General features: G+C 39.9%; 1 protein-coding gene across 4 annotated transcripts; it reads left to right on the top strand.

Moving 5' to 3' along the window:
* Window positions 1-763: 763 nt before the first annotated feature.
* hap1 (huntingtin associated protein 1) lies at window positions 764-14,036 on the top strand. Of its 4 annotated transcripts, XM_006790670.3 has the most exons (15): window positions 764-1,585; window positions 5,020-5,096; window positions 5,328-5,444; window positions 5,552-5,646; window positions 6,729-6,837; window positions 6,993-7,071; window positions 7,157-7,287; window positions 7,380-7,454; window positions 7,787-7,998; window positions 9,658-9,876; window positions 10,002-10,339; window positions 10,582-10,770; window positions 11,002-11,104; window positions 11,687-11,739; window positions 12,369-12,480. In XM_006790670.3, exons 1-14 carry the CDS (start codon window positions 1,393-1,395, stop codon window positions 11,718-11,720), a joined length of 1,971 nt encoding a protein of 656 aa, XP_006790733.2. In that variant the 5' UTR covers window positions 764-1,392; the 3' UTR covers window positions 11,721-11,739; window positions 12,369-12,480. The 4 variants fall into 4 exon arrangements, with proteins under 4 accessions (XP_006790733.2, XP_035763559.2, XP_006790735.2 ...); XM_035907666.2 differs by lacking the exon at window positions 11,687-11,739 and having other exon boundaries at window positions 12,369-14,036; XM_006790672.3 differs by lacking the exon at window positions 11,002-11,104 and having other exon boundaries at window positions 12,369-12,551.
* Window positions 14,037-14,058: the final 22 nt, after the last annotated feature.

The following is a 14,058-nucleotide window of genomic DNA, read 5'->3' on the forward strand; positions in this document are numbered from 1 at the left end:
ATGTTTTTTCTGTAGATGCCCTGAAGCAAAACAAGGTGGCAAGTAACCTTCCAGGGTGTTCCCACGCATGCATATGATCTCATATCAGCTCATATCAATGATATCAGCTCTCACTTTGCAGACTTTTATCAGTAACATTTGGCTCTTAGTGAACAAAGAACCACACAATGAGTTACACAAGGGTCCTATTTCATGTTATTGAGCTCTTACTCAAAGTTTATAAGGTGATCTTAAGAAATATATGTGCAGGATTTTCTTTTTTTTAATGAACGTGCTAGACGACAGGTTTTCTTTTGTTTCTGGCTGGTGACTTGAAAGTGAAGTTTTTGTCACTTTTTTTTATTACTAAGGGCGAAGTCCACACATCATTACTTCCTTATAACCATTTGCTTTTCTTTTAGTTGTGTTGTCTCTTGTCTCATGGTTGAACCATTCCTTCCGTGGACGGGCACGTAATTCACGTGCATTCTTCAGGGAATAACAAATGCATGAATGTGCAACGTGATCTCTTCTGTCTTTTACAGAATTTGACAGGCACACAGTCAGTTTGTGGGTGAAAAATTAATTAGAAGGTAAATATTTGATTGTAAGAAACTGCTTTGGCTTGGGCAACAACTGAAGTCACAAGATGCACAGACTGGACATATATGATGAAGATGTAGACTATTTGTGACTTTTATATTATTTTAGTGTCTGTAATATTTTTACAGAGAAAAAAAATACTTCTTCCTTTTATTATTATCTGTGAAAACTTACTCAGTAATTAAGAACAGGGCCTTTTGCCTCCATCAGTCCCCTGTGGGGGTGGGTGTGACTCTGCCTGCACCACTATTACGCAGAGCCCCCTCCTCTATCTGGTACTGCGTATGTGAGGAGAATTAGACCAGCCACTGGCATGGAAGGAAGCTACTATCTTGCTCGGTTTACAGGGGTGGGTGGGCTTTGTGCAGCATCCTTTTGAATTGCACCAAATGCCCCAACCAGAATTATTGTCATTTGTAGTCTTGTGTCACTCATATCTTTTAATTATTGCTAACAATAATTAATAAACATCAGATTTTATGGCTTGCCATTTAGACTTTGATGCCTCCTTTACCCCTCCTCCTTTTCCCCCCTCTTTTCTTACCCGGTAGTCCAACGTGGCCAGGTGAAGGGAGGCAGGCATGACGACAGATGGCCCTTACAGTCTGACGGATTATATATTAACAAGAAGCAGCTCAGATTCTCATGCACACGCAAATAGAGGCGTATACACTCACTCACTCACTCACACAGTGTAGTTGATATTGCTTTACCCTACACACACGCCAGCAGATTCATGCCAGAGACACAAATGGTTTGTCACAGCACAGCTGACAGACAGCAGGAGTAGAAGAACGAGGGATTTAACCCATGGACGGAGATACAGAGAGCAGTTTTTCATCCATCACCATGGAGGTGTGGAGCTCCTCAGCATCTGAGGGAGACGAGGAGGAGAGGAGCCATTCCAGTCTTTTAGATGAAATAGCAGAGGAGAACAAATGCCACAACAGCAATAACAATAACAACAACAACAATGACAACCTTTGCAGGGAGGTGACACAAGGTGAGATGTGCTGATCCTCTTCTGCAGAGCTCATACTTAGAAAATAGAAATAAGAGAATGTAGAAGTAAAGTATTAAAGGTCAAGTTCAAGTGCAACTCAGATATTCTTGCCCGGTGTACTCTGTAGTACATTGCGTTGTCATGGTCCTCGTTATCTAAGCACTTTAATACTTAATGGTGAGCTGCGTATACTGCAGGGTGCAGTTGTGTCACTGAAGACACACTGTGCAAATGAAGATTAACCTTTAGCAAAAATCGAGTCTTTGCAGACCCTGCTTGAAGCTTTAGTTCAAAATTAGAGCATCAAGAGGTGTAAAGTTTTGTAAGTGTATTCAGTTTCAGTTTTTCCTTTTAGTGTTGTGAAGGTCAGAGTACCTGTGAGTGTGTATGCCCATGCATGCTGCAGCAGCACAACCAAGCTGTGTATGCAAGCGATCAAATTATAATTCTCAGTCATTCCATTTTGTGTTTTCTCTTTTTACTGTATGGATCCAGCGTTACACTATATATGTTTTTTCCTTCCTCCTGCAACAAACAAAAAGGGGGGGGGGGGGGGGGGGCGAAGCAAAACCAAAATTAGCTTTAGTTTTTGCAGGACAACTTAGAGAATTTAGACATATTTCTCTTTCTAACAATGACTACTGTTTAATAGATGTGCTTTTGAGCAACAACAACTGCAGGTAATGCAGGTGCATTACTGTACTGCTGCTCTAGTTCCAATCCTATAATTTCAGGAGCTTTTTCCTAAATGTGACTGGTGCATTAAAATGCACCAATTTAAACTGACATTTGCCAAATTGAGACATTTTACATAACATAAGTTTTTTTTGCTTTTTCTCCAGATCAGTTTGTATACCAAAAAAATAAATAAATCTGGTACTGCTCTAGTACTTTATAAGTAAATGCATGCCTATGCAGGCTTGTTTTTATCTGAATGACTGTGTGACATGTTCTAGGCCTTTTATTTAATGTGTGCATTTATAGCTGTGTTTTTCCCCCTCTGTGCTGCATGTTGTGTGGGTGTGCATGACGGTGCAAACCAAATGTTAATCAAAAATATAAGTCCTATATTTCTTTTTAGTGACACGCATTTTAACTTAGATCTGTCCCTTAATACTGTTATTGACTTGCTTAAACTGCACTAAATGTACAGACAGATTTGCACTAGGAAGTCTTGTGAGACAAATATTTTATCCTGCCAATCCTATCAAATGGTCACCTTCAGAACAATACAGATCAATGATCACTGTAAATGTTATTCCTGGAGCTCATCTATGTCCGTCTGATCCCTCAATCTAACAGACGTCATAAGCGCACCTAAGTCATTAAGGAACAGTATTAGACTTGCAGTCCATTGAACTTGACTAGATTTAGCTCAGCCTAGACCCCAAAACCTCTACCTGGATCTGCTCTGTGCCGTGACAGCTGGGTTAAGAGGAAATAGATTAGGTATTTTGGCTAGTGGGATAGAGGGTGTAAAAAATACACAGTACTCTAACTTCAGTTTAATTTTCTTGTAACCACTGAGATTAGGCAGTAAAATGTAAAAAAGTAGAGTGTTTCTTCTTGGTTTAACATGTCATTGTTTCGGATATGTGAAAATGAAAATGTGTTCCTACCAGTAGTCCTGCTGCAGACTTTCCCCTTAGCACTGCACTTTCAGGACAATAGGATTTAAAGAAGTTAACCTATTATCTGATTAACCTTTGTTAATTTAAAGATTCTATTGTGGTCATCACATTAGTGCACAAGTAGATGTGCATCACTGTGACGATTTGCTGTTTCGTTTCCAGTTTGGATTATGATTGACCTTGAAGTCTTATCTCTATTGTTGAAATGTTGCTGAACATGTGACATTTTTTCATTAGCAGATTAAATTTGAGGATTTTTGTAACACTTGCATTTGTTTGATTATGCTCACATTTTAAAGAGATTGGATTTTAATACGAGACATTATCTCTGACCTGACTAGTGTTATCATTCAGTGGAGGCCGGGTATTCAAGTGCTTTTGCCTTGCTGCAGTGTCCTTGAGAGAAACATATTATCCTGCCAAGTGACCTGTTACATAGCCAACAGTGAGCATTAAAATTGAATCCAAAGGGTGGCAAGCATCATTTGTCATCTCTGTGTGTGTCCTAGAATCAACTCTTTGGTTTTGACACATGATCCCCACTACTGCTCCTGAGAAGTCTTCAACAAAATAATTAAGTTCCTGATCTCACATATTTTGACAGTGACCACATTTTTCTTAGTAAATCTTAGTAAAAATAAATCCTGTAGATGTGGTTCATGCTATAAGTTATGGCCAATATAAAGTGTGCTTACACAGAGCAATGCGGTACAGTCCAGCCTAAGGTTGGGTTCCTTCCATTAGGCTGATTAGATACTGACACAGCTATCCAATCACTGTGTTTCTAGGCCAAATTCAGGACAGTCTAATTGTGTGCCAGGCAGCTTCCCATCTCTTTAGCTAAGCTTTCATCTGAAGTAAGATTATGCAACTTTAGAGATGCAGATCCAGCCAATGTCTGCACATATTTAAGCAGATTCTAAAACACTGTATATATGCATTTTACACAAATGAGGCATGCCACTAAACAGTACCTATAATTAAAGGCATTATTGCAAAGACAGAAACAAAGTGAAACCCCGATATCATACCTATTAGTAAATGTCTGAAAAATAATTTAACCTATTGAAATTTAGAAATGATGATTACATGAATGCTATTAATGTAAAATCTGTCTTATCTGTCCTAAACGAAGGACTGATTAATCCTGTTCACCACTTCAGCTTTAACTGGCTTGTTTATGTCTACTTCACTGTACAGGATGTAAACAAAGTTACAGGTCAATAGCCAGCCACTGTTATCCTTTCCTGATAGGAATACCTAGTCAGTTTAGTCCCTGTACATAGACCTATATTAGCATCCAGGAGAACGAAGTCTTTAGTGGCATCTTATCTGGGCTAAAAAGGATCAAGCTAAGAGGATCAGTTTGTGGCTGACCATGTGGAGCTGTTGTGTCTCTAGATCTGGTTAATGATAAATAGCAATAATGTAACTTTATCAGGTAGGCGGGTCTTTCTTCACTCCAGTGGACATCTTGTTTTTATCTTTTTGATAATTCAGGTTCACAGGTGCATCGACAAATGCAAACAAGCACAGCAGCTTTGAATAGAAAAAAAGAGATGTTACAGTAATGGACAAGAAATATCAGGAAAGTCTTTACACCGTAATATCATGTAACCTATTAAAGGTATTTGTAAAGTAGAAACGGGAAGAGATCAAAGTGACAAAAGCAATCTAGTTGTCTAGTTAGCCTTACACCATCCTAATGTTAGCACGACTGACTTCTTGCTGTTCTCTTTCATTACCATCTACAGTTATGTCTTTTCCTTCATTCATTAAATCCACCTCTCACTCCTCCCTCAGTGCTGTCCTCAGACAGAGTTGGCCAGGTCACCAAGACATATCATGATATCAAGGCAGTCACCCACCTGCTGGAGGAGGTAAGACAGAGACACACAGCAGATGAATGGAATTTAAGAGGATTAGACTTATCTGCCTCACAGATCATCACTGTTTGCCACAGTTTTCTGCATATTTTTGTCACCCCTCTCAGTAACGTTTTGGTCTTACATAATTACGGTTTAAATTAGTACAGTGTAATCAAATCATTTTAAACTCTAAACATATCTCAATGTATTTATTAATTTATATGTTTGATTATGACTTTGCAGAAAGAGCGTGATCTGGAATTGGCAGCACGGATTGGCCAGTCCCTCCTGAAGCAAAACCAAGAAATAACGGCACGTAATGAAATGCTGGATGAACAGCTTGAAATTGCAAAGGAGGAGGTAAAAAGAAAGGCTCTTGATACACACCTGTATAGCGAGATGGAAATATTTCATCTTTGTTGTGCCACACTCTGCTGTGCTTAAGTGATCGTGACTTGTTTTCCTAGATTGCTCAACTCCGCCATGAGCTCTCGATGCGAGATGACCTCCTTCAGTTCTATGCGAGCACTGAGGAGATTGAAAACGCTCAGTCGCAGTCACCGTGAGTACACAAATGTGCACATATAGTGTAACGCACTATTGAAATGACGAGCTGCTGGCAACTTGTTTTGCATATTGTGTATAAGTCTTACTTTAACATATGTAGCTTTTTTCTGACTAAAATTGTATTTGTCTAAAAATCTGTAACAGAGGTGCAATGCATCCTATACTCTTAAAAAAAACAAAAACTAACTATGCTTCAAGATGTTATCACAAAGTAGTTTCAGTGGACTTCATGCTGTAGTGGTACCAAAATGTTCCTCAGTGTTTATGATGGTGAATGTCCACTATGAAGGATTGTGATTACACTGTTGGTTACTACCTTGGGCTTATACATAAGTAAACAGACGTCAGAACATCCCCACTGATCCTCTCAATGTCTTCAGCTAGTAAAACCTCCCCATCAGCAGTTAATCATTCCTATTACACATTATTAGACTCTGTTAACTTAGATTCATCGCAGTGATCCATGCTAATTATTTTGAGTGTTAATTATATTAAAAAATAGCCTATTTGTTTAGCACTTGATCACTCTTTTTCAGAATCAGAATCAGAAAGGGTTTTATTGCCAAATGTTGAGCAGGTTTACAATATTAGGAAATTTCTGCGGTACTTAGCACAAACATACTGTCAGATAACGCTTAAATAAACATAAAAATAAAAATTTGAAGTGCTAAGTAGATAGATATATACATGAGTGCAGGTGGTGATCAGTGCAAACATGGAATGATGCAGTGAACACAGTGTAGGGTCATGTGTTAGTGGTGGGAACAGTCATGTGGTTGTTCATGAGTCCAACAGCAGAGGGGAAGAAACTGTTCATATGGCGAGAGGTTCTGGTGCGAAAGGACCAGAGCCACCTGCCTGAGGGGAGCAGGTCAAGCAGACTGTGTCCAGGGTTAGAAGGGTCAGCTATGATCCGAGCTGGACGCCCCAGTGTCCTGGAGGTGTACAGGTCCTGCAGAGATGGGAGTCTGCAGCCAATCAACTTCCCAGCAGAGCGCACAACATCAACATTTTCATCACTTTTCTTATAAAAATTTGGATTTTATTTAATATAAATGCATTTCTTTCTTTCTTTAGAATGAAAAGGAAAGAATCGTCAAGTTCACTCACCAACTTCATCCACTATGACTTCCTACAGCAGAAACTGAAAGGTTTAGAGGAGGAGAACCGCAAGCTCAGATTAGAGGTATGCACCAACTTTGAAATTAAAGAGATATTCCTGTTTGTTATGTGTTTATTTATTCACGTATTTGAAAATAAATAGTACAGTGCACACAGAGTTTTCAAGACTGCTGTACAGCATCACATATGATAATTGATTATTAATAATTTTTTCTGCAGGCTACTGAGCTCTCAACGGAGACATCAATCTACGAGGAGCAAGAACAGGAGCTGATGATGGTGTGTGTGGATGAGCTCTGTAAGTGTCACAGTCATGCTTCAGTCAATGAAAATGGGAATTATAAGTCAGGCACAAGGAAATTTATGGGACTTGTGTGTTTCAGCATCTGCCAATAAGCAGGTGGTCAACTTGTCCGAAGAGCTAGCGCGGAAAGTAGAGGATTGTCTCAGGCAGCAGGAGGAAATCAGCTCGCTGCTCGCTCAGATCGTTGACCTGCAGGCACGCTGCAAGGGGGTGAGAGCCTCACACATGTGCACAGTTTTTGTTATGGATTATATTAAATACTTGTGTTAAACCTTTTTGAATTCTGTTCTCTTTCCATCTAGCTCACCCATGAGAACGAGGAGTTAAACCACCAGCTGAATGCCTCCCGTGAGAGCCAGCAAAAACTGAAATCTGAGGTAAGATACTCGCTTTGTAATCTCTGTGACTTCAACGGCATATTTGGTGTTGGATTAAGATGATTACATGAGCTCAGTTTTGATTTGTCTTTGTGTGTGGCTGAAAAGCTCTCATAATATAGACACAGATGCAGAGTTTGAGGTGTTTACAGAAACCCATTTTTGGCTTTAGATAAATATGCTGATTCCAGCACCGCTTGGTGATTTATTATCAAATATGTATGTGTAGAAGCTTATCTTAGCATTATATATTCAGCTGCTCCTGTGTATTTTGTCAGTGGCATGATCCCCTTGATCTACAGTTTGACTGATTTGTCACCCCCTGTCTCTAGCTCAAGGACTTGCAGGACAAGTACTCAGAGTGTAAGGACATGCTCCACGAAGCCCGAGAGGACATTAAAAATCTTCGAAACAAGAGCCTGCCGAATAGCACCGTGCAGCGGTACACTTCATTGGCCTCAGTGCTCCCCATGGACTCACTGGCAGCAGAGATTGAAGGCACTTTCCGCAAAGGCCTAGACACCCCAGCTCCCTCAGAGTACAAGTGAGTCTGTGACCTGTGTCTGTTTGGCTTATATGCACATCTAAAAAAAATCCTTATCCACTTTGTCTGGTCTAAATTGACCAGATTGTACCGTGAATATTGAGTAGCAGTTGTAGTTTCATGTTCCTGTTTTCATAAGAATTATTTTCTAGAACTACAGAGATAACTAAGGTTAAACCAGTTCAGCTTTGGGAAACTACCTTTATACCTTAAGTACTTAAATTCTGTGGTAGTTCCACTCCCTGCCCTATCACACCTTAAACTTAAACGCCTTCGTCAAGTGGCTTTTACTTTTATTACTTTTATAGCAGCTCAGCTTTTATTAGACACATTCCTTACAGAGGAAAAAAAACAGCAGGTACAATAGTACTGACTGAGTTGATGCATGTTTGAAAATAATTACTAGTAAGGTTTAGTATGTTACATGTTTATATGTTGTTGTGGTAATTTTTTAGATTAAATTTGTACAATTTGGATTTCAGGGATTAACAAGTTTTACTTGACTTACGTTTTGTTTGTACGTAATGTTTTCTGTTAAAAGAACTACATCAATGTCAGTTGTGTGTAATGAAGCTACTTGACATCCATCCATGATTTAGCTAAATAAATGCTTAATGTTAGTTTTGTATTTGATAATTAATGATTTTATAAGGTGTTAGATGGTGTCAGGAAAATGGAGTGGGCCAGTAGTTGATTACAAACTAGTATAATTTTTATTGTTTTGAATTCTCTTGTATAAACAAAGAAGAAGAACATTACAAATATGTTTTAATCAGTCTGTGAAATTCTGAACAAATTAATAGTGGAGACAGTGACTTTTCCCCCATGAAAAATGATCCGTAGAAATGAAAAAGGAAACGCACATCTATTCTTGCCTTTTCTTCTCCTTCATCTGTCTCTCGCTCTGTGCATCTTTTTTATGGCATTTTGCATTCAAAGCAATCTGTAGTTTGTTGATTTAATTTCTTGTATGGATGCATTTCCCGTATTTGGGTAATTCTTTTGTTTTAGGAGACAATGTACTACAAAGAACAAGAACATCATCAACCAAAATGTTAAACAAAGTGAACCAGAATTTGAAATGCAAATTGAAGTGAAAATCAATTACAAATTTGACCATTTATTTATTCAACTTATAACAGCATATAATAATATGTCATATACTATTTGAAAGATACGTCACTGATATATAATAACGCATTTTATTTGAAAAAACAGAATCTCAGACTTGCCTCACTCTTTGCATCAGCCTAAGATCCACAGAGCGAGGGATTCACTTTGCCAGCAGGCCTGTTAAGCTAATAGACTTAAAAGTATTGTAGGTTACACTTAAAACTGTTACAGCTAAATTTTAACTGACACAGCATGACACCTTGGTATAACCCAACACTGACCCCTTTTGCTTATCAGTACCATACTGGTACTGTTACCTGGTAGTTTCTTTTGTTAAAAGAGTCTCCAAACAGAGGAGAATATTTTAAGTTCAAGTTTGAAGGGTTTTCTTTGTTGCTTGTAAATGAATGGCAATTATACAATTCCCCTCCTGTAGCTTGTGTAAAATTTTGATGAGTTTCAATTCTGAATAAATATTTTTTTTGGAGGAGTGTGAATGTGTAAGAGAGACACTCATGTCATTACTTTTGCTGTTTCCTCTGGCAGGAACCACCCCTGGCGTGTTTTTGAAACCGTGAAAGTGGTGAACAAGGCTGTAAGGCAGCGGTCTCAATGCCACTCACCAGGTGTGCCAGGCTCCAGCCCGGTATCTGCACCTTCCAGCTCTAACAGCACCCCTCGGACCAGCTACTATGGCTCCGATAATGCCAGCCTGAACTTGGAAGACAAGCCGAGCTCCAATCATGCTCAGAAGGAAGACAGCAGGTAAGACTGCACATCAGATGCCACAGTAATGCCTAAAGACTTGACACAGATTTTACATTTTGGGATACAGTTTGAAGCTGTAGGATGTTGACTTTAAAATAATGTTGTTAATTTTTCCTTTTTAGCGTTAGTGGGCCAAAACGTTTAGGTCAACCAGGCACACCAGGAGGCCAGGATCTCGAAGCTGCCTTGTGCAGACTCTCAGTCCGCCAGCAGAACCACTCTTCTGACCGACCTTTCTTCGATGTGGAGCGCGAACGTAAACTCCGTGCCTTGGCAGCAGACAGCGAGGAAGGCGAGGGCTCTAGTGGCTTCCTGACGCCAAATTACAGCCTGGCCTCCAGCCCAGCTGCTTCAACAGGCACCAACTACTCCAACGGTAGCTCCCGACACTCCTGTGGCTCCTCGGGAGGATCCAGGTCCTACCTACCTGACCGTCTGCAGATTGTCAAACCTCTGGAAGGTAAAATTTTTAGCTTTATGTTTCTCTAATCATGTCTTCAAACCTGTTTCAGCATTTGTGCAGTCTTGATGAAGCATAAGAAAGTAAAACAAGGCAGAAAATGATGAGCTTCTTCACCTTAGCCTCTGTAGTAAATCCCACGGATGAAAAGCTGCCCTGCTCAGAGAGCAGTATTTGTAATGCATCTATATTGTATTACCACACACTTCAGTGGCAACACCTTCTGAATCTCTACTCTTCAGGCTCAGTGACTCTGCACCAGTGGCAGCAGCTGGCCAAACCAAACCTGGGAGGTATCCTGCATCCACGCCCGGGAGTCCTAACTAAAGACTTCAGGGAGCTCGAGGTTGACATACAGCACGTCTACAGCTTGAACGACCTAGAGGAGGATGAGCCAGACCTGTCACACCTCTCTGGAGCTCACGGCATGGGTACGACACATTGGCACACTACACACAAGTCAACTAGTTCTCTCATTTCTACTCAATTCCAGATTACATATTTACTGAAGTGCATATCTTCTCATTATAGAGGATAGCTCCCATTCCTTGCAAAATTAGTGCAGGGTTCATCTTCATTCAGTCTTTTAGTGACTCTTTAGATGTGTGTCCTTTCCTACAGCTGTAGTTTAACCTACCTTTATCCACTCCATGACCTCACAGTCTCTTCATCGGGTCCCAACCTCCCTCAGACCCCTCCCACACATCCCATCACCACCTGCCAAGTCCTCCAACCCTCCCTAATCATCCCCTCCTTCTCCACTAGGTAAGAACATACTGTTTTGGGGTTATTTCGTCTTTGCTCATTGTGTTTTTTCACAGCTCTGGCCAAGGTAAATACTCTTAAGGCAGTGTTAGTTGGATTTTTATGAACCTTTTAAACTAGATTTACTAACCAAAACTTTTTTTTCCAGTGTCAGTTTCATTAAAGTGGGCCTAAATTGTTTGTTTTCTTTATTTTGTGAAATTGTGTTCAGCAATACTAAATATGGGCAAAGTTTGACATAATGAGGTCACTATGTATGCTCTTTATGACGTCAGAGAAGAACACTATGGCCATCCCAGGCACATGGGACTTAAACTGCTTTTTAAGCATTCTGTTTGCAAGGGACAGCCAATCAGAAGTAAGCTGTCTTATAGGAAAGGTGGCTTTAAAGGCACCAACACTAAAATGGCTCATTTTATACAGAAGATGACTTGAATGAATTACTTCCACGAGGCTACTAATTTAGACTCCAAGAATAAAATTATGGAGCTGAAAATAGGTCCACTCTAAACAGGTATAGATATTACCGATTGCAGTTGCTCTGTCTTTCCTAACTTCCATTCTTTACCCTCTCAATGGTAGAAAACGTCTGTCAAGGCTCTTTCTCCAACTCTAGAAGGAGCCATCAGGGAAAAGTAAGCCTGGTGTTATAAATGGACTCTGAATGCTTGATTAGTGTCTGTAATATTAACAACAGAGGCATGATCTGCAGCACTTCCAGTCCTCACTCTGTGCATGAAATGAGTGATGAGTGAAGTCTAGAAAAGAGTTTACTGTGTAAACATTTTAATATATTTATAAAACATAGATCTACCTAAATCTAATGTACTGCATTGCCTTCCACGGTAAAACACTTTAAAAAGTTGGTTCACTGCTTTTAGATGCTAAGTAGGATGTTGTGGGAGGTCCGTAAATGTTACTTGATACGCCATGAGTCCTACTTCCGTTATGCATGTTATCTTCTACTAACGCTGTGCCTAACGCTGTAACATCTGCTCTTACTTGTTTTTGCTCCCTACTGAGTTTTTTATTATATATTTTTTTACCATCTCTTCCACTTTCTTCCACACCAGATCTGTTTTCCTCATCACTGGAATATTAACATCATGTTTTCTCCACTTTTTAGTGTTGATGTGCTAAACTAACCAAAACGTCTCACATTGTCTTTTTTTCCCCAGTCAGTTTATATGAATATGCATGTGCTTGTAGAGGAGATGTTATGTCATTTGGTTTTAATATTTTGTTTGTTTCGTTTTTGTAATAGCCTTCACTCTTTCGGCCTGCCACCTTCTCGGGACCGTGAGCACGTGAGCACTTCACCAGCCTTGCAGCAGCACTTTGGCCAAGGAGGCCAGACAGCCACCACAGAGCTTAGCACTTCATCACTGGGACTCCTGCAACTGCTGCAAGAGCGCGGCATCTCAGCCTCCCGTCATCCCCACCACAACCTGCACTACAACCGCACTGGAAAACCTTCATTTTCTACAGTATCAGACAAAAGAGGAGACTTTTTCTCACACAAAGAAGGACGAAGGAACATTTTTAGCTGGAACTTGGTGGAGAAGCTTCAGAGTCTTGGGTTGCACAGAGTGGCAGCCTGGGGGATGAGGGGCCTCAGTGACAAAGACAGGGAAGCAGTCAGACCTCCTCCGAAAGTGTGATGCATTCACCTCCACACTCCTCTCTCATTCACCATAGTGACTTTGCATAAAGCCATGCGATTCCTACTGTGCACTTCAGTGCCCACCACAGCACCCGTGTCTTGAAAAGAAAAGCCACAGAATGTGTTAGAGCCATACTTTCAGTTATTGGTAGTGTGCAGTACAATGTTTTTCTATGAACTTGTGCACGGTAAATTATTCTTTACATGTGGGACATTTTCATCTCAGGAAAACCACCTGATCACTGCTGTGTTTGATTCACACTTTGCTTCTTTTTACGCAAAAAAAGGAAAATGATGAAGAAAAGAAATATTTTATACTTTTGTGTTTTGACTTTCCTTTTACAATTTGCCCCACCCCCAATCACTGGTTTTAAAAAAACCTCCTCACTCGTCATTTTATTAGTTTCCAAAGAGAAACATGAGCTATGTGTAAATAATAACTGTCATTTAGGGAAATGAAAAAAGATGATGTGCTGTAAATTATTGAGAGTTAAGAAACCACAAACAAACCAATGCTGTCCCTGAAAATGCACTAAAACACAGTCTGGTCTTCCTGCTTATTCGCTGCTATGTTGACAAAAGCATATAGTATATAAGTTTGTCAAACTATACTTAGAAAGAAGCACTGAGAAGAAGCCTGACGATCCAGTGACTGAACTGAGTAATGTTAATAATACTGAGCAGTCTGCCTTGCAGTCCATTACTTGCTCTCACATGCACAGTTCCATTTCACCTCTAAGCTGTTTAAAGTTACGCCTTTATGGACTTTATTCTGAGCCAAACCTCACCACAACCAAAACGGATTTGCATGCTGCATGGAAGACGGTGAAGCAACATGTTGACTGCAGTGACTCAAAGTTTTGTTTGTAGAAATCTGCTGTATAAATCGTGTCATCGGGAATTTTTAAACCACTGGGATTTAAATTTAACCGAAATCACGCTGGGCATTTCAGAGTGATATCTGTGACAGTAGGTGCAATAAGTAATATTTAATAAGTACAAGAGTTATCGTGATAATTTAAACAGCATCACTCTGGTTGATCAATCAGCTCTGGCGAAAAAGCCACATGATAATGTGGATTTAAAAGGTAAGAATTCATAAACAGAGATTTGTGTTTCTACGTAAATTAACCAAACGACTGTTTCTGTGCGCTGTTGTTTGCTGTAACTCTGTGCGTAAACTGTACCACCTGTGAATAAATGTTTTCATTTCCACCAAGTTCACTTTTGACTCTTCCTCCACTCATCACCAAAGATATGGAATAAAAACAAGTGCAATAAATCTGCAAAA

Source organism: Neolamprologus brichardi, chromosome 6 (assembly GCF_056152115.1).
Source record: "Neolamprologus brichardi isolate AB-2024 chromosome 6, ASM5615211v1, whole genome shotgun sequence".
Taxonomy (NCBI): Eukaryota; Metazoa; Chordata; class Actinopteri; order Cichliformes; family Cichlidae; genus Neolamprologus; species Neolamprologus brichardi.